This window comes from Anoplopoma fimbria, unplaced genomic scaffold, assembly GCF_027596085.1.
Source record: "Anoplopoma fimbria isolate UVic2021 breed Golden Eagle Sablefish unplaced genomic scaffold, Afim_UVic_2022 Un_contig_10324_pilon_pilon, whole genome shotgun sequence".
Classification (NCBI taxonomy): Eukaryota; Metazoa; Chordata; class Actinopteri; order Perciformes; family Anoplopomatidae; genus Anoplopoma; species Anoplopoma fimbria.
This window is the reverse complement of record NW_026547734.1, coordinates 3,387-24,665: the sequence shown is the minus strand read 5'-3', so window position 1 is coordinate 24,665 and position 21,279 is coordinate 3,387. Positions and strand designations below refer to the sequence as shown.

At 39.1% G+C, this 21,279-nt stretch overlaps 2 protein-coding genes across 2 annotated transcripts; both read left to right on the top strand.

Annotated features, from left to right (window-relative positions):
• Positions 1–486: 486 nt before the first annotated feature.
• LOC129114358 (WAS/WASL-interacting protein family member 2-like) lies at positions 487–6,378 on the top strand (the record flags this gene model as incomplete). The annotated part of the gene is made up of 3 exons (XM_054626642.1): positions 487–749; positions 3,490–3,591; positions 4,189–6,378. Coding segments are annotated over 3 exons (409 nt in total), but the record flags the coding sequence as incomplete, so codon positions are not given.
• Positions 6,379–14,775: 8,397 nt separating this feature from the next.
• On the top strand, positions 14,776–20,598 carry LOC129114357 (uncharacterized). Its single transcript, XM_054626641.1, has 5 exons — positions 14,776–14,857; positions 16,169–16,510; positions 16,888–16,962; positions 17,147–17,269; positions 19,557–20,598. The coding sequence occupies exons 1-5, from the start codon at positions 14,800–14,802 to the stop codon at positions 19,712–19,714; spliced, it is 756 nt and encodes a 251-aa protein (XP_054482616.1). The 5' UTR covers positions 14,776–14,799; the 3' UTR covers positions 19,715–20,598.
• Positions 20,599–21,279: the final 681 nt, after the last annotated feature.

Sequence of the window (21,279 nt, the reverse complement as noted above, 5' to 3'; positions counted from 1 at the left end):
AGTAATTTGTGAAGTTATTTAACAAAAATCTAAACACTCTCTGCTTCCAGCTTCTCCATGTGAGAATGTATGCTGTTTATTGTAGAGGAATCAAACACAGATGGGAAAAAAAAAAAAAAAAAAAAGAAAAAAAAATCCAAAATAAGAAGAAGAATGGGATTTTTAGTTGCTGACAATAAAATAAGGTCGCTTTTAGAGAACTGATTCCCAAATCCAAGATGTCCGAGCCTCCTTGAAAGCACCAACAGTGGAACATTTCTTAGTATCGGACTGCTAAAAATATCTAAACGTGAAATTATGTCAAAAATAATTTATAATATGTTTATAAACTACTGGATGTTGGTGCTAAAAGCTACATTTTAGCACCAACATCCATCAAAATCACTTTGAAATAATAGTTTTAATTTCTACAACATGGAGAGTAACATCACACATGTCATCCTGATTGTGTGTTTGTGTGTGTTTTTGTGTGTGTGGTCCCCACAGCTCCCCAGGTGCCCCCTCTGGATCTCGTAACGGCGGTCGTGACGGCCCTCCCCCCCCTCCTCCGTACCGCGTCCACAGCTCTGCGGCCTCAGAGGCGCACAGCCGAGCGGGCAAACCGCCTCCACCTCCCTCCTCTTCCTCCTCCATCTCATCATCATCATCCTCCTCCTTGTCCTCCTCCCGAACCCCGGCTGGACCCCCTCCACCGCCCCCGCCCATCCGGAACGGCCACTCCTCCATCTCCTCCTCCAGGTCCATCATAGGTGAGTCGGGCGTCGTCATCTTCCTCCTCTCCTTTTCATGATTTCACCGACGACGGCTGATAAAATATTTGTGTATTTACTTATTTTGACTTCTTAGTTTTACAAAACAGGAGTTACTTCTGCAGGAGTTGAGAAGGAACATGAATGCAGGATTAGAAATTGGAGTGAAGCATTTATTAGCAAAGTTTCCATCAAAAAGTAGTTGTGTTTTTTTTTTGTCCACTGAGTATATGGAGTTGGTTCATCAAAATAAGCAGTAGGTGGCGCTAATTCTCCAGTGAGATTCCATTATACCATTGAAGAAGAAAAGGGCCCAACCAGATGACTTAATTTAAAAGAGAGCCAGTCAAACCACAAATATTGATTAAAAAAAAATGATGTAGTATATGAATTGTCCAAGTGTCTTTTGCACTTCCTCACATTTTGCTTTAATTGATGCTTCAACTTTTCCACCTCAGCCAAGTGTAAAAAACAATTCGATCTCAGTGCTAACAGATGTGACAGTTAATGCGTCCTGATGTGATCGTATGATAGAAGTCGTATTTTAATGTAACAGCCTTCGTTTTTGTAAAAAAAATAGATTGTATCAATATGCTAATTTAAATAATTAACAGTGTTAAATAACATAAAAGACCAACACAAAATACAAATTAAGGAATATGTATTTTTTTATGCTTTGTTGTACAATTGGACTAAGGAGAAACCAGAAGCGCTCCTGTTTTTTTACTTCTTATTCTTAAAGATGAATTTTAAGTGAATTTGTCTGCAGCTTTATAAAGGTGGACTAACAGGAGAAAAAGAAAAGAAAGTTCAAAATGAAAGCAGTCGAGAGCTGATTTTTACTCTCTAGTTTGGGTCAAGCTTCAAAAACACAGAATCCTACATCTCCCATAATGCAACTCAGCATCTTAAATTTAAACCCCACACCCTTTAGATGCTCATGCAGACTTTCTGTACAGTATATTTTGGGCGTACGGAGGACATTAAACAGCTGTTTCACCACTTAACTAGTGACCCTAAATATCCAAAAACAGCGGGATGATTTCATGCAGCCAAACTTCTTTTTGCACGAGTCGCAACAAAAAAAAAAAAAAAAAAAAAACATCTGGCAGATCTAGATTTTAAATGTGAAGAGACGGAGGGTGATTATTTCAAATTAAAGGTTTGGACCGGCTGCTGTTGTCTGTTTTTTAAATGAGAAGCTGTGTTTTCTTTCTGAATGTAGTTTTTATCTTTGACTTTTGTATCTGCCGTTCAGTTATTCTCTCAGCTGTGTGTTTAGTCCTCGGCCTCAGGAGTTGTTAACGTGGGTTTTTTGTTTCTGATCCTGATGTTTTGGAGGTGATGGTGGTTAACGGCTCCGATAGTCAAATAATCCACAGCAGCCATGCAAACGTGGCCTTTATAGTTTCCTGTTGTCCCGGAACAAACCAGGAGTGACGGGACGCTTCCTAGAGTACCGCTTCATGTTGTACATGTACACACAGAAAACACATTTATACAGGACCGCCACAACATTAGGACAGTGACATGTTGTTTGTTTCTGATTCAGCACATTTAATATTAAGTTAAAACAACACATTTATAAATGTTTAAGGTTCTTTCTCACAACATCAACCAGTGTTGGCATAAATTCTTGAAGAAAACTTGTAACCTTTAATCCTCCAAGGAGATTAAAGAAACCCAAAAAACACGTAAGAATTCTTGATAAATTGAGACGACGTTTAACAAAAGCAAAATTATATCAAAACAGCCGTTGACAAACTCCCACACAACTCAAGTAGTATAATCAAAGTCCCATTTATTCAGTCGTGTGATCACTATTTGCGAGTACTTCTTCACTAAAACGGTGGTATTCAAAACACTTCCTACTCTTCCGGACAGTTGAGATTGTTTATGTTTTAAATAGTTTGGTTGTAGAGAAGATTTCAAGGTAACACGGGGTGGGTCGCTGATATTCAAAGTATTCCTTAAATGATTCAATTAGTTGACTTATTTATCAGTCTAGTACACAAATGAACCACACAATACAAAGAATAGTGCAAATAGGAACTTGTGCATAAAAGAACGTAATATAAGTTTAAGCGAATGTTTTTTACTCTGCCAGAAGAAAAGAAACCACATTAAAATACATGCTTCTGTTATAATACTTTGTGACTGCAGTATTAACACATTAAGAAGATGTAGAAAATGCATGAATGTTGTATCAGGATGCAGAATTAACTAAGAAGTATGAGTAAAGTTCTTGCACACCATAAAGCCACCTGTGTATGGGGATTTTACTTGATGATGAGGAACAAAATATTGTTAATAAAGTTACAACAAGTGTGAGTACAAACGCAAAAAAGGCTTTGTAGTTTTTGAGATTATTTTGCAGTCTATAGCAGAGAAGCTACTTTATACCTGGTTTAGAAGACGCAAAATACTGTATTAGTATACAATAAACATCAGATATTTAATGGTAGTTTTAGTGTTTGATTAAATCTTGTTTTTTAAGGAGCTATTTCTTGACTTTTATTGAACTTTAATGAAGAATATTATAAAACAGTCCCAACACAACAACACCAGTTAATAAACCCTTACAAATGATCGTGCAGTTGAGTCAAAATGTTTTCAAGAAAGACTGAATTTGCTTGCGGTTGTATTTGGATTAGATTGTTCGTGCCTGACAATTATAATACTAAACATAATTGCCTAATAATAAACATTATAAATGTATGTTTTTTTTCTTCTTCCTCAGATGATTTTGAATCCAAGTTTAACTTCCACCCCATTGAAGACCTCCCACCTCCAGAGGAGTACAGGCATTTCAGCAAGGTCTACCCCAGCAAAACCAACAAGGGTACGAGTACTCAGAGTACTGTTGTTTTATTTAAACTATCCGGTACATTATCTCGGCTGCTTACGAGTACTTTTACATTTCCATACTGCTCAGTGAGAGGGGTTGTAGTCACGCTAGTTTGGTTTATTTGACCATATGTAAAAAAGAGACACAAAACTTGAGGTAGAACAACTGTGTGTCAGGAAGAAGTTTAGATTCATGTGACAAATAGAGTGGATGTTTAAATATATTTAAAATATATATATGTTAATATATCTTTATTGATATTTTTATCTATATTTTTATATTTATATATATATATATTTTTATTTTTTTATTTTATATGGGATAGTTGAATAAAAGGCACAACTCCAGCTGATCTTTACTTCTAAACACCATCACAAAGTCATAATATTAATTCTCTTAACTGTTCCTTCAGTTTCAGATTTGTCTCACATCAGCAGAATACTTAGTTACTTATTTCCAGCTTCTTGTCTGTCATGTGGAATTTATAGCCCGTTTATCACAGTTAATAATTTCCACTCTGGTGTGTTTTGAAGTGGAGTAACTGACCTGTAGTGACCCCCTCCTCTCTCTGTCTCCCTCTCTCTCCCTCAGCCATGATGAGAGTAGCTCCTCCAGCGCCGCCGGTGGGGAGGTGAACGGACCTCCGCTCAGGACTTTAACTCTCCATCAGCCGACTCCGAGGACGGTCGGGGAGAGGAGAGAGAGAGAGAGAGGGAGTGGTGAAGAAGAGCTCTAATCACACAACACACTACGACACACACTAACACTAAAACCACCAGCTGGAAGCACAACGTAAACACCGCGACACCTCAGCAGGTTTGACACGACTCGCCGTCACCTTCTGTCTTTGCACGAGAGAAACAAGAAACGACAAAAAAACAAACACTGACGCTAGATCAGAACCCGACGTCTCCTCTGCTGACCCGACGTAGAGGCTTCTGCATCGACACTAAACATATCAGGACCAAACTCCAAATCTGTGCATTCCATCTTTTTATTTTATTTGTATCCATAATCATGATTATAATGGTGACTTTCATAATTCTGAATAACGTTTTGATTTTATTCTTTTTTTTTTTGGTGTCAGCATTCATTTTGTGGAAACTGTCTTTTATTGAATTTATATTTTCAGCAGATGAATTCCAACAGAACTGATGATGCCATGAATGTGTGGGGGGGCGGGGGCGGAGTGACTGTTATTTTCTTTTATTATTGGGTTATATTTTGTCTTAAATAGCCATTCCAGGAGTGCCAGGTGAGGGTGCGTTTGAATCGAACTCTCTTGTGTCAGTGTGCCAAAACCTGGGTGGAGTCAAACGAACTGCACAGGACAGTTTCCATACATTTAATTCCATATTTAATTGAGATGTTTTTCCAAACAGAAAGCAAACTTGCAAATCTCGCCAAGTTATGACAGAAGCTGGTAGTTTATTTTTTACACTAGGAGAGGGATTATTTCAAGTTTGTTTTTTGTGCCCCCTACTTTCCTTTATTTGGGTTTTTTAAATATTTCCATCTTGGGGCGATTGTTGCACGGAAGCTGAACAGCTCAACCGAGACACTGTGCACGACGCTTATTTATGCACTTATGATGACAGAAGACCCTGAGATCAGGATTCACGACAGACATCTAGAAAAAACGACTACAAGGCTTCATCCCTGATGTGTTTGACAAACTGTAGCTCACATAGTCAGCATCGTTCTCCATGACACACTGTGAGTCCAGAGGCCAACACTACATTATTATTTGTTTCCTGGACCGAGTTTGAGCTGCAGGTTTGCAGTGCAGAGTTTTAAAGGTGTTTATAAGGGATCATTTATCTACTCCCTGTCCGGGGAAGTCGATCTGAAAGCTAAAAATTCTGTTCTGAATCCTTCATTTAACTTTTTCTTCCGGTGACCCCTTTTTTTTTTTTTTTTTTTTTTTAATAGAAGGACTTTTACAGTCAGAGAAACACCACATGTTGTTTAATTGCTATGCAAGAAGCAGTTTGTACAGATTGTAGTTTGTAACGGCTAACCAAAAAAATAAAAAAAAATAAAAAAATAAGGAACACTTAAGTGCCAGAGAAGAGTTTAAGCAGAAGGAGCTTCTTTACTTTTCTTCAAGCTTGACTTTAAAACACTAATTACATCATAATCAAACTGAACAAAAAGAAATCCTCAGTGACGCAGCGCCCCCTGCTGGTCTTTGCCTTACACTAATCTGTTGTCCCTCTCATCGGTACCAGTACGTTTTATTGTTTTGTTTAGGGGGTAAAGATGATGACAACAAGGTAAATAAGAAACAAGTTTATTTGAAAATGCAATAAATATTGTATATTTACATTAAGGAATATGGTAATCATAGTTATTGATCTATTTTTTAATGTTGTAAAAAGCTTGTAATATAGGAAAGAGAAATGATTATAACAATGTCGCTGAGCTTTGGTCCGATAGACGCTGTAGCACTTCTCTCTGGATGTTTTGGCCCACCAGCTGAATGGACGTGTGAGGGTTTTTGCCAACGAGCCGACATTTTGGGGATCCTGGTTCTATTAAATCCATTTGTCGGCTACTTTAAAGGAGGTGGGTGTGGGTGGTGGATTAAACTACAAAACAGTGGAACTACACTTCCTGTTCCAGATGTATGCTCACCTTGTCACCACCCGACACATTGGTGTCTCCTCCTCCTGCTCTCACTTTGTCCTCTCTAAAAAAAAAAAAAACACACCTGTGGTCATTTCATGTTAATCAACCATGTTTTTATCATTTGGAATAATTTCAAATAAATATGGGGAAAAAGGGAAACTGATCCACTGTGTTTTTGTTTTCTCTCCCTGCAGAGAGAGAGAGAGAGAGAGAGAGTGTGTGAGAGACAGACAGACAGACAGACAGATACGTGTGTGTGTGTGTGTGTGTGTGAGACAGACAGACAGATATGTGTGTGTGTGTGTGTGTGTGAGACAGACAGACAGATACGTGTGTGTGTGTGTGAGACAGACAGACAGACAGACAGATGTGTGTGTGAGACAGACAGACAGACAGATATGTGTGTGTGTGTGAGACAGACAGACAGACAGACAGATACGTGTGTGTGAGACAGACAGATATGTGTGTGCGTGAGACAGACAGACAGACACGTGTGTGAGACAGACAGACACGTGTGTGAGACAGACAGATATGTGTGTGCGTGAGACAGACAGACAGATACGTGTGTGTGTGAGACAGACAGACAGACACGTGTGTGTGTGTTAAGAGACAGACAGACACGTGTGTGTGACTGAGACAGACAGATACGTGTGTGTGAGACAGACAGATACGTGTGTGTGTGAGACAGACATACAGACAATGTTGTGTGTGTGAGACAGACAGACAGACACGTGTGTGTGTGAGACAGACAGACAGACAGACACGTGTGTGTGAGACAGACAGATACGTGTGTGTGTGTGTGAGACAGACAGACAGACAGAATGTAAAGACAGATAGTGTGTGTGTGTGAGACAGACAGACAGACAGACACGTGTGTGTGAGACAGACAGACAGACAGACGTGACAGAGACGACAGACAGTGTGAGAGAGAGAGAGAGTGTGAGAGAGACAGATGTGTGTCACAGGCAGTCTGACGGCCAGAAAAGTCAGAGAGTGTTGGTCTTCAGTGTCGTCTGGATCCCCCGTTAGACTTGTCTGCTTACACAGTGGATTTGACCAGAGTGGACAACAGGCATGTGGTCCACTGCTATCGACACGGAGGGGACGATAGGGGTCCACAGGCGGCTCAATACAGAGACAGGACCTCCCTCAACCATGAAGACCTGCCCAGAGGAGTCATGACGTTCTGGATCTCCTCAGTAAATCTGTCCGACAGCGGAGCATACAAATGCTTCGTCCCAAACCTGAAGGCCTGGTGTGTTGTTGATCTCATCGTTGGTAAGCAGTTTAACACTGTAGGGGTCAGTTTAGGATTTGTGTTTTAATTCAAGATTCATATCATGAACCTGCAAATAATCAATAACTGTGTTTATTTCACTAGCAGGGACCACGCCACAATAATGATAGTTAAGTGATTTTATTATGAGAAGAATTATTCAATAATGTAGATGAGTAATGGCAGAGAAGGAGAAAATGAGGGTAGAGGTCCTGTGATCAGGCGAGTCCGGGTGTCTGACGTAGTCAGCGGGGGAGAGGGAGACTCAGGATGGGGGTTCCGTCTCGGGTTGAAGTAGGCCGAGCCAGCTACGGACCCCCAAAAGATTGGGTAGGGCTGAGGCAAGCGTGGGCTTGACGAAGGTCGTTGAGGCTATTTGGGATGTAGGATTGGTAGGCCTGGGATGACCAGCGCCCTAGGACTTGTCTGGCCGGAGATGCCTAGTCTGGCTGCCGTGGAAGCTGCTCCTATGCGGAAGGAGTGTATTGAGTAGTGTTCAGGAGATATGCCGGAGATGGGAAGAATTCGACGGAAATGTTTGTTGAACCAGAACCGGGTGGCTATTTTCCCGTTTTCAGTGATGAAGAGTGGGTGAGGAGAGGCGTGTGCTGCATACCTTGCCTGGATGTATTTTGATAGTGGCTCGAAAGGGCTGAGGGGAGAGTTTAGACGGAAGATGCAGATGGGAAATGACGTTCCTAGGTGGTCGGTTTTACTTCTGGAGTGTGAATATGAGAGAGTCTGGGGTGTGAATGGTGATGTCGGACAGACTTGGATGGAGGGATGGCTTGTAGATGGATGAAGTTGGAGCAAATTCGGAGCACCGGAGGAAGCCAAAGAAGGCAAGCAGGAACATGGATTCCAAAGTTAGGTCGACTGATGGGGATGAGTAGCCTGATCCAAGTGAGAGGATACAGAGGCTGAGTAGGTCGGATGTTAGAGGCAAGCGTTTAGCAGATGGGATAGGTTTGTGCTTTCTTTGGCCTTTGAGCAGCATGGACACCTAAGCATGGGAGATAAGGGGGCAATGGCTGCCGCTGGCTAATTTGAAGATGAAGTTGATTCCGGATAGGTAGGTCTGGATGGTGGAGGATCAGAGTGGAGTGGGCGTGGGTGATGAAGTTACAGATTGACAAGACGTCAAGTGAGGGAAAGGACAGATTGTAGGTGTTGAGGTACGCCTTGAAACAGTTCCAGCCGGTTAGGGAAGCGGAGAGTGTGCGCGGGGCTAGGCTGTTAAGGATGGCTTCTTGTGACGCTTTTGCAAGGTTTGCCAGGTCTGGAGCTAGTTGAAGGTGGTGGCTGAAAACGGTGGGATTGGAGTTGGGTGGATGTCTGAGTCTGGAGCCAAGAGTCTGAATTTCTGGAAAGAGAAACGGGACAACGAGTCGGCTATGAGATTTTGACACCCTGGGACATGAGCTGTGCGGAGGAGAAACTGGTGCTTGGTGGGATGACCAGGTATAAGTAGACTTGTCAGGTGATTAGAGGAGTAGTTGAGGCGTGGCCCTGCTCCCGAACCTTCGTTAAAAAGTTAACTTCATATCATTTGAAGCAGAAAAAGAGGAAACAAAGACAACTGTTTCCAGCACAACTGGACCTGCAGAGGAAGAAGAGACCATTCATTCATTTTATCATTTATTTTGTTTCCAATCTGTAACATGTGAGTTTTGGTTATCATTTAACAATCCTGTTGAGTATGTGTGAATTTATTTCAGTTATTTTGTTGTATTCTTAAAGAAAATGAACCGTTACAGGACCACAGATGGACAGTAAATGGAGGAAGTGGACCCTATGGCAGTTGACACAGAATTGACATGACAGCAGGTTTTTCTTTTCTTTTCCTTGTTTTTTGTTTTCTATTATTTATTTTATTTATTGTTTAATTTTCAATTATGGTCGTCGATGTTGTTGATGACTTGTATTTGTGTTTGTCTTATTGATGAATAAAAAGAAAATTGTAAAAAGAAAATGAACCGTTTATGTTGTATGTTTTACTGACTGCTTATACAATCACTTACATATTAGTTGGGTCGTTTCGGCTGTTAAAATATAAGTTTTATGATTAAATTCTGTTTAATTTTGCGGTTTATGCAACATTTTCGCTTCGTCTGGTCGACCTGTCATATATGCTTTTAAAAAATGAAAACTAAAGAAAACGTAGCACAGCAGAAATTTTGGCATTCATTTTTGTAAATTCTTATTTTGTATGTTTAGGAGCAAAGGTACAGGGAGAGAAGGAACAGAAGACAAATGATGTTGTACATTGTCTTCTGCAGGTTTAAATAAATACAAGAAAACCATCTGAGTCGTCTCCTTCCATGCCTGATCCACATCCGGCACACGTTCACTTTGGTTATTGTTGATGTAAATGAAATAAGCTCTGGGACCATTAAAAAAACATCACTGGTTGTGGATGTATTAGCACATTAAGCAGTACGCACCAACTTTGCTTAAAAAAACAACTGAGAGAGAAAAGTGGCAATAACAATAAAAAAATAAATACCCAGAGAAATTCTACATTTAACATTGTACTGTGTGGTGTAAAAAGTACCATATTTGCTTCAAATATAGTGGAGTAGAAGTATAAAGTACCACAAAATGGGAATACTCAAGTATGCTCCTTGAAAGTTAACTTAATTATAGTACATTTTAGCCTAATAGTACTTCATTATAAAATAAAAATAATAAAAATAATTGTAAACCTAACTGTCATGCTAAGGGGTAGAAAAAGTCCACCATTATAGTTTTTTATTAATTTATTTACTTTCTAATTTTTTATCTCTTATTTATATATTTTTGTTTACTTTTTTAAAATGAATTAGAATCATTTCACTTTTTGCATAAATGACTCTTATTATTGCTAATTATTCATAATGTCTGTAGTTCCGTTAAGATGGAGGACTATAAAGAGAGTAATAACTGATAACTTATAACTGATACATAGAACTTTATTCCGCCAAAAAGAACATTTTTGAAACTCCCGCAGCTCCTCTCAGCCAATCAGATCCGCCGAGAACGCGGGAAACTCGTAAAGGGGAGGAGCCACAGACCGGATGCTGGTGACTTGTTGCAGCTCTGCAGCATGGTAGATCCACTCAGAGCCGCTCAGGTAAACAGGCTTCTTTACCTACGACAGCAATGGACAACAAGGGACAACAAGAGACAACAAGAGACACTGAAGTAAGAATGTTTACTATGTGGTGTTATTGTGGGGGTGGGGGGGAGAGAGAGAGAGGGGGAGACAATGACAGACAGACAGACAATGAGAGAGAGACAGAGACAATGAGGGAGAGAGAGAGAGACAATGAGAGAGAGAGAGAGAGACAGCAATGGACAACAAGGAAACACTGAATTAAGAATGTTTATTATTGTGGAGAGAGAGAGGGAGGGAGAGAGACAGAGGGAGAGAGAGAGAGAGAGAGAGAGAGACAGACACAGAGACAGGTAGAGAGACAGACAGACAATGAGAGAGAGAGACAGAGAGAGGGAGAGAGAGACACACAGAGAGAGACAGACAGACAATGAGAGAGACAGAGAGGGAGAGAGAGACACAGAGGGAGGGAGAGAGAGACAGACAATGAGAGAGACACAGAGAGACAGACAGGGAGAGACTATATAAATTCATAATTATTCAGAAGGAGAACTCGTGCATTTCTTGTAGCAGAACATATTAACAGGTGCTTGTGTGACGTTCAGAGAGATGAAAGGCTTGAATAACGACAATATATATTTACAACTGAATTATTTTTCACTTCATTTCTGTTTCTCAACAAAAACAATTATATTTTATATAATATATATAATTATATTGCATATATTTTTATTTTGTTCAACTGCACTGACATGAATGTAGACAAAAAAAATAACCTTCAAAATAACCACACAGTTTAAATTAAAACCTTAAAACAGTTTGATTAGTTTTTCCGTTCTGCGCATGTGCGGGAGCGACTCGCTGGAGGACACGCCCCCACAGCCTCTGATTGGCTACTCACTCCCTGGACTAGGGCTTCTAAAGCCCCGCCCCCACTGCCTCTGATTGGCTACTCACTCCCTGGACTAGGGCTTCTAAAGCCCCGCCCCCACTGCCTCTGATTGGCTACTCCCTCCCTGGACTAGGGCTTCTAAAGCCCCGCCCCCACAGCCTCTGATTGGCTACTCCCTCCCTGGACAAGGGCTTCTAAAGCCCCGCCCCCACTGCCTCTGATTGGCTACTCACTCCCTGGACAAGGGCTTCTAAAGCCCCGCCCCCACTGCCTCTGATTGGCTACTCCCTCCCTGGACTAGGGCTTCTAAAGCCCCGCCCCCACTGCCTCTGATTGGCTACTCCCTCCCCGGCTGTTCACATGATCTGAGGGATGTCACATGATCTTGAGGGAAACGAATGTTTAGCGGGAAATTAAAAGCAGCAACACATTACTTTAAAAAGCTCCACAGTATGAATGTAAAGATGATCGTGACTCTGATAACTTTAAGTGTTCTTCAGTTTGCTGAAGGTAAGTTTACATTTCAGTTCAAGTAGAAAAAATAAGTAACTTAAAACTACTTTGTTAATGTTTGTGGACTTCTTCGGCTACAGTCACAGTAGTACATATCAGCATGTTGTCTAGTGTTTGCTCTGTGATTGACCCAAACATCACAATAACATGAATAATAATAACTGCTGTTTTAAGAGTGTAAGTAAGTGTGTGAGTAAGTAACTGTAAATAAGTGTGTAAGTGTGAGTAAGTAACTGTGTAAGTGTGTGTGTGTGTGTGTGTGTGTAAGTAACTAAATAAGTGTGTGTGTGTGTGTGTAAGTAACTGTAAGTGTTTACGTGTATAAGTAAGTAACTGTAAGTAAGTGTGTGAGTAAGTAAGTGAGTAACTGTGTGTGTGTGTGTGTGTGTGTAAGTAACTGTAAGTGTGTAAGTGAGTGTGTAAGTGAGTCAGTAAGTGTGTGTGTGTGTGTGTGTGTGTGTGAGTAAGTAAGTGTGTGTGTGAGTAAGTGTGTGAGTAACTAAGAAAGTAACTGTAAGTAAGTGTGTGAGTAAGTAAGTAACTGTAAATAAGTGTGTAAGTAACTGTAAATAAGTGTGTGAGTAAGTAGGTGTGTAAGTAACTGTAAGTGTGTGTGTGTGTGTGTGTAAGTAACTGTGTGTGTGTAAGTAAGTGTGTGAGTCAGTAATTAAGTGTGTAAGTTACAGTAGTACATATCAGCATGTTGTTTAGACATAACCTCCTAGTGTTTGCTCTGTGATTGACCCAAACATCACAATAACATGAATAATAATAACTGCTGTTTTAAGATTGTTTTGTTCGATGTTGACTGACTTTATTGATATTTAAGCCTTAATTTAGAGCGTTGAAGTGTCAGATAAGTAAGTGAGTGTGTGTGTAAGTAACTGTAAGTAAGTAAGTAAGTGTGTAATTAAATGTGTAAGTAACTGTGAGTAAGTGAGTAAGTAAGTGTGTGAGTAAGTAAGTGTGTAAGTAACTAAGTAAGTGTGTAACTAAGTAAGTAACTGTAAGTGTGTGTGTGTGTGTGTGTAAGTGAGTAGGTGTGTAAGTATTATTAATCTTTTATTCATACTATTTACAGTGTTTCCCACAGACCAAGGACCAATGTGTGTGTGTGTAAGTGAGTAGGTGTGCGTATTATTAATCTTTTATTCATTCATCTTTTTTGCGTTATTTTCACTCCGTAGTTAGTTACAGTAGTCCGGTAACTTATCAACGCCCCAGCGTGTGTAAGTGACATGTGTTCAAAAGCGTGTGTGTGTGTGTGTGTGTGTGTGTGTGTGTGTGTGTGTGTGTGTGTGTGTGTGTGTGTGTGTGTGTGTGTGTAGTGAGGTGTAATTAAGATGAAGTGAACGGAACGATATTAATCTTTTATTCATACTATTTATCTAGCACATTGCACTGCACCTTTACTGCTTCTTTTTGCACTTGTGGTTAGATGCTAAAACTGCGTTTCATTGTCCTGGTACTAGTGACAATAAAGTTGAATCTAAAAAAAAAAAAAAGCCCCTGACGTCAGAGCAAGGCGGGATCAGGAGAATATGCACTTAAATCCTATTCAAACAGACATAAATTTCACCGGCCGGCGCGTTCTTGTCACCCATTAGAGCCTGCAGCAACACATTACTTTAAAAAGCTCCACAGTATGAATGTAAAGATGATCGTGACTCTGATAACTTTAAGTGTTCTTCAGTTTGCTGAAGGTAAGTTTACATTTCAGTTCAAGTAGAAAAAATAAGTAACTTAAAACTACTTTGTTAATGTTTGTGGACTTCTTCGGCTACAGTCACAGTAGTACATATCAGCATGTTGTTTAGACATAACCTCCTAGTGTTTGCTCTGTGATTGACCCAAACATCACAATAACATGAATAATAATAACTGCTGTTTTAAGAGTGTAAGTAAGTGTGTGAGTAAGTAATTAAGTGTGTGAGTAATTAATTAAGTGTGTAAAGTAAGTGTTTAAGTGTGTAAGTAAGTAACTGTAAGTAAGTGTGTGTGTGAATGTAAGTGTTGGTTACGTGACGTGTGCCGCGTAATTGACGTAACGCGCTGTAATTGTGTGTGTGTGTAAGTGAGTAATTAAGTGTGTGTGTGTAAGTAACTGTAACTGTAAATAAGTGTAAGTGTGTGTAGTGTGTGTGTGTGTGTGTAAGTCAGTAATTAAGTGTGTAAGTTACAGTAGTACATATCAGCATGTTGTTTAGACATAACCTCCTAGTGTTTGCTCTGTGATTGACCCAAACATCACAATAACATGAATAATAATAACTGCTGTTTTAAGATTGTTTTGTTCGATGTTGACTGACTTTATTGATATTTAAGCCTTAATTTAGAGCGTTGAAGTGTCAGATAAGTAAGTGTGTGTGTGATAATTAAATGTGTAAGTAACTGTGTAAGTGAGTAAGTAAGTGTGTGAGTGTGTAAGTAACTGTGTCTGTAAGTAAGTGTGTGTGTGTGTGTGTGTGTAAGTAAGTAACTGTAAGTGTGTGTAAGTAAGTGTGTGTGTGTGTGTGTGTGTAAGTGTGTAAGTATTATTAATCTTTTATTCATACTATTTATCTAGCACATTGCACTGCACCTTTACTGCTTCTTTTTGCACTTGTGGTTAGATGCTAAAACTGCGTTTCATTGTCCTGGTATTGTGACAATAAAGTTGAATCAAAAAAAAAAAGAAAAGCCCCTGACGTCAGAGCAAGGCATTGATCAAGCCAAACATAAATTTCACCGGCCGGCGCGCGTTCTTGTCACCCATTAGAGCCTGCAGCAACACATTACTTTAAAAAGCTCCACAGTATGAATGTAAAGATGATCGTGACTCTGATAACTTTAAGTGTTCTTCAGTTTGCTGAAGGTAAGTTTACATTTCAGTTCAAGTAGAAAAAATAAGTAACTTAAAACTACTTTGTTAATGTTTGTGGACTTCTATTTAATACAGTCACAGTAGTACATATCAGCATGTTGTTTAGACATAACCTCCTAGTGTTTGCTCTGTGATTGACCCAAACATCACAATAACATGAATAATAATAACTGCTGTTTTAAGAGTGTAAGTAAGTAAGTGTAAGTAAGTAAGTGTGTGAGTAATTAAGTGTGTAAGTAAGTGTTTAAGTGTGTAAGTAACTGTGTGTGTGTGTGTGTAGTAAGTAATTAAGTGTGTAAGTAAGTAGGTGTGTGTGTGTAAGTAAGTGTGTAAGTTACAGTAGTACATATCAGCATGTTGTTTAGACATAACCTCCTAGTGTTTGCTCTATGATTGACCCAAACATCACAAAAGTTTGTTTTGATCGATGTTGACTGACTTTATTGATCTTTAAACCTTAATTTAGAGCGTTTAACTGTCTGATCTTTACGTCACTTTCTCCTTAATGTGTAATAATGGTGGACATGATATTCATGTTTAATAAATCCATTGTAACATCACAAACGACAGCACAGGAATTTTCAGAGTTGAATCAAAATCCAGGACAGTGTCAATAAGTAAATAAGAATTTCGTATTTTAATCAGAATCCAGAATCAGAAGCTGTTTATTGCCAAGTACGTTACACAAACAAGGAATTTGGCTATTTGATTGATTGGTGCTTTACAGTAAAAACAGTGACAGTCATTTCAACATGGAAATATGTAAATGTGTTGGTTTTGAGGAACCAAACTGAGCAGAAAGAATCTTGGTTTTTGTGGTTTGAGGCTTTGACATTTAGAGTCTTAAGGGAAGTGAAAATGTGAAGATTATGAGATGTTATATGTTTATCTATATTATATTATATTATATTGAGGCTGCTGTTTGTGTTATTGTGTCCCGCCTTAGAAGACTTGGCTTTATTTTATTATACAGATTATACAGATTGGTGAGGAACAACACTTAAGTTACAATGAGCTGCGTAGTAAATGAATCACGTTTTCATAAAAGTTCATCAGGAGACAAAGAGTAAAAATATTCTCTGGAACTCTGAAACGTCTGACATGAATGAAAGACTTTGCTGGACGTATCAAACCGTCCCAGTCGATCCATTTATTCAGCACGGGAGGACCGTCTTCTCCTGAAATGGTAGAAAATTGCTGAGCACCATATTTACTTTACTTTAATGAATCGTTGCTCCACTGATTTGACAGAACTGTGATCTTCAGAGGTTTTTAAAGCCGTATGAACGTTGTTTGTTTCAGGAGCGTCTCGTGCCGTCTGCCCGATTCCGGAGACAGTGGTGGAAGAAGGCGACAACGTCACTCTACCATGTCACCTGGATCCAGCGGCCGACGTGGTGAGGAATGCGGTCGACTGGAAGAGAGTGGACCTCGGAGGCCAGGTGGTCTACTCTTATCGACACAGGAAGCAGAATCAGGCTGACCAGATGGTTGGGTACAGAACCAGGACGACTCTGGACCATGAAGAGCTGCAGAGAGGAAACCTGTCACTGCAGATCTACAGAGTCAATCTGTTTGACAGCGGACAGTACAGATGTTTTGTCTCCAAGCTGGACCTCAGCTGTGACACCAACCTCACTGTTGGTAAGCATGCTCCGTTTAATACAGTTTAAGTCACATATTGAAAAAAAAGTATTAAAAGATGCTCAGTATGGATTTTAAAAATAAATATAAATAAAGATCAGATGATATCATGTTGATTTAACTGTTTAGTGGAATTCCAAGTTGTGACAAATTGATAATTAGATTATTTTAAAAGTAAATTATTGAAATGCAACATGTTCACATTTTTTATTCTTTTCTTTAACTAGATGAATGTATTTCTTAACATTTACCCTCTCTGAGCACATGTAGATTAAAACACACAGCCAGCTTTGTGTGATGTAACTAGAATATATTTTATCCTGTGTTTTCAGTAGTACTGAGTACTGAAAACATTTTTGTGTATATTTTTTAAACAGTACCCAAAGACCAACAGAACCCGACCAAGACACATGATTCCAGCACAACTGATCCTCCAGAGTCAGAAGATCACGGTAAATGTATTTTTGAATAGTTCTCTAGAAAACTTTAATTCACTTTATTTTACGGTGTCTTTGAACACAAGATAATCTGCCTGGTAGTCATGTCTAAATGTTTGTTTGTTTTAAATCACAAAAAGTACACTATAGATGAATTATCATCTGCTCTTCATATCAACTATTTCTGATTCTCCTTCAGATGCTGCGAAGAATGAGGGAGTCTTGAAAACTCACCGCATTGTTGGTGCTGCTGCTGCTGCTGCTGCTGCTGCTGCTGTTGTTGCCGTTGTTCTTTGTATTCTGTGGAAACGTGGAGTGTTCAGTAAGTAACAATTTCAATTCAATTCAGTTTATTTTGTATAGCCCAAAATTACAAATTTGCCTCAGAGGGCTTTACAATCTGTGCACATGCGACATCCTCTGTCCCGGAACCCTCACATCGGTACAGGAAAAACTCCCCTAAAAAAACCTTTAACAGGGAGAAAAAAGGAAGAAACCTATGAGAGAGCAACAGAGGAGGGATCCTTCTCCCAGGATGGACAGAATGCAATAGATGTCATGTGTACAGAATGAACAGCATAACAGAGTTACAACACATTCAATGTACATGACATAAACGATTCATATAACGAAGGAAAAAATTAAGACTACTTATAAAAGCAGCAGTGACTATAGTTGAATTAAAATAATGATATAGGGAATAGTAATAATAATGTGACACATATTAATAATCGAAGTAGCAGTGGCTGTCAGCCGGGTCACAGCAGGAGGCACGACCACGGTCCAGGTACCACAACGATTCATAGAAACCTGCGAGGCGAGAAAGCAAAAAGGGCTCCAGGGTAGAAGTAAAGCCAATAAGCGTAATGGTACAGGGAATAGTAATAGTAATGTGACTAATAATAATAATAACGGTAGTAGCAGTGGGTGTCAGCAGGGCCATAGCAGGAGGCACGACCACAGCCCAGATATAACCCCGATTTATGGAAACCTGTGAGGCGAGAAAGCACAAGGACTCCGGGGAAGACGCAAAGTCAGTAATGTGCATAAATAGGAGATTAATACATAAAGAAGGAGGGGGAGAGAGGAGCTCAGTGTATCCTAGGTAGTCCCCCGGCTGTCTAGGCATATAGCAGCATATCTAGGGGCTGGACCAAGGCGAACCTGAACCAGCCCTAACTATAAGCGCTATCAAAAAGGAAGGTCTTAAGCCTACTCTTAAAAGTGGTGAGTGTGTCTGCCCCCCGGACTGAAACTGGAACCTGGTTCCACAGAAGAGGAGCCTGATAACTGAAGGCTCTGGCTCCCATCCTACTTTTATATACTCTAGGAACCACAAGTAACCCTGCATTGATTGAACGCAGCTCTCTAGTTGGGTAATATGGAACTATAAGTTCCTTAAGATAAGAAGGTGCCTGACCAGTTAGAGCTTTGTAGGTGAGGAGAAGAATTTTAAATTATATTCTTGATTTAACAGGGAGGCAGTGCAGAGAAGCTAATACTGGAGTAATATGATCTCTTTTCTTAGTTTTTGTTAGAATACGTGCTGCAGCATTTTGGATCAACTGTAGAGATTTAAGAGATTTAATAGAGCAGCCTGATAATAAGGAGTTACAGTAATCTAGTCTAGAGGTAACAAATGCATGAACTAGTTTTTCTGCATCACTTTGAGACAGGATTTGCCTGATTTTCGAAATGTTACGTAAATGAAAAAAGGATGTCCTTGAAATTTGTTTTATATAAGAGTGAAAAGACAGATCCTGATCAAAGATAACTCCAAGATTCTTTACGGTAGTGCTGGATGCTAGAGCAATGCCACCTAGAGAAACTATATCGTTAGATAATTGATTTCGAAGGTGATCTGGGCCTAGTAGGATAACTTCAGTTTTGTTGGAGTTTAACATCAAGAAGTTGCAGGTCATCCAGGTTTTTATGTCCTTAAGACATGCTTGAAGTTTAGAGAACTGGTTAGTTTGTCTGGCTTAATCGATAGATATAACTGGGTATCATCTGCATAACAATGAAAGTTTATTGAGTGTTTTCTGATAATAACAGTATTACAAACTTTATTCAGTGCCAATATTCCATTTAAAAAACACTGTATGGCAGTTTTTTCTCCATTGCACACTTACAAAAAAAAACCTTTGCTCTGAAAACTTTGTGTATCAACAAAAAGCCTTCAGACGGCTGAACTCTGAGCACAAACTCTCCTTTAATTTCACTCAAATAAAAACTCCCAGGAGTGAAATCTTAACAGATTGCCACTTTAAGTACAGTTTTGAGGTACTTTCCATTTAATGTTACTTGATACTCCTTTACATTTATTCGACGGCTGTAGTGTAAAATCCAGTGCATAGCTAAAAATATAAACTAGTTGAGGCTCCTTGTCTCATTTCAGATCTTTGAGTTGTTCAACATCTCTCACAGTGTCATTTAAGTAAATATATATATATATATATATATTTATTTCACGATAAAAAAGTAAACTTCTGAGACAGTATAAATACAGATTTGTGTATCATCTTCTTCTTTCCTCTCCAAAAGATCATCTCACGTTGTCCGGCTCAATCAATATAAACAGACTCAAAGTGGTTTCCATGTTCTCACAGAGATTTGTAAGAAGAAGACGCTGACGAACGGCTTTGAAATGGAAAAGCTGAACACCCAACAGACAGACGGGGATGAAGACCCTCACAGCGCTGCAGAAGCATTCATAGAGTTGGTGGTCCATGACGAGAACCATTCATCAGGAAAAAACATCCAATGAGGTTCATTAAGGACAATTTTGTTTTTGTTTTTTTAATTTGGGAAAATCTGTCACTTTGCCTTTAAATATCTCCAAAATACGAGAGAGGCCTCAGATACTTCAGTGTTTTTATCACTCCTGATTTTAAATGTTTTATTTGAGACTATTTATTCCCCTCTAGTTGACAAAGTTAAAAAACATTTGAAGAAGTGGACCTCCCTCTTTGGGAGAATCAACGCTGTAAAAATGAACCTGATTACTTATTTAAAAATCTTCCGAGCTTCTTGACCCCGGAAAAATAAGTATCTTGCTGCGGTGCTTCAAGTATCCGTGGTTACTCTTTAAAAAGAGGCGGGAGGAGTAAAATAAGCAAAGAAGCACAAATCATGAATGGAAATTAAAAAGGCAACATTGTTACAGCTTCTTTTAAAACACAAACACTATAAAACGCTACGTAAAGTAAAAAAAGAATCATGAAAAGCTAATGATAATGCGGCTAATTAGACTCAAACGACGTCCAATCGCACTTTTATGAGTTCAATGAATTAAAGGAGTAGCACCAACTTCCTGCTCCCCCTCAGATAAACACTGCCAGCTCTGTCAGCACTTTCTCCGTAATTAGCGCTGTTAGTATAGTTAGCGATGAGCTGCCGACTTGCCTTCGCCATGTTGAGAGCCGTTGTGAGACAATCAAAATGCTCCTATCCTGCACATTTTAACATCTATGATTCTTAACTTTTGTCTTATATCATATTTCTTTTTTCTATATTTCCTGTCTCTTTGTGTGTTTGTAATGTATTATATTGTGAGACCCGTTGAGCTTTTTAATGAATGATTTGTGAGGTTTTTTGCCAACATTTTGTGGATCTTGTCTCTGTCAACACATTTGTGAGCTACTGTAATGAAGGGGGTAATATACTACTGATTGTAAGTCGGGGTCTGCTAAATGACTGTAGTTAGCATTAAAACACAAAACGGTTTAACTACACTTCCTGTCCTGAGTGTTTGCTCACCTTGTCACACAGATGTCTCCTCCTGTTCTCACTTTGTCCACTCTGAGAGAAAAAAAAAAAAAATCCTGTGGTCATTTCATGCTTTGTTTTTTAATTTCAAATAATTTTAAATAAATATTGGGAAAAAGGTTACTTGATGTTTTTGTTTTGTCTTTCTGCTATCGTTTCTGTGATTTAATGTTTGATTCACGGTGGTGAAAATAACTCACAAATCCTGTATTGAAGTAAACTTGTCAATAGAGCAATTTAAAAAAACGCATCAATGTGTTCTGCATCAAACTGAATCACCTAAAACAAACAGCAGAGGGCAGTCTCAAACATTTCTCTATTGAGCAGTCAAGTTAAAACTGGAATTGAACAAATGTGAACTGTAGACATGGAATTGGAAAAACACTGTTATCTAAAATAAACTGTATGCTGAAGTATTAAAATTCCCTTTTTCAAATACAAACTATAAAAAAAAGATCCAGACTACAAATGTCCACATACTTTTGGCCACATGATGTACTTATGTTTTTGCAAATTTCCCCGCTGCGGGACTAATAAAGGATTATCTTATCTTATCTTATCTTT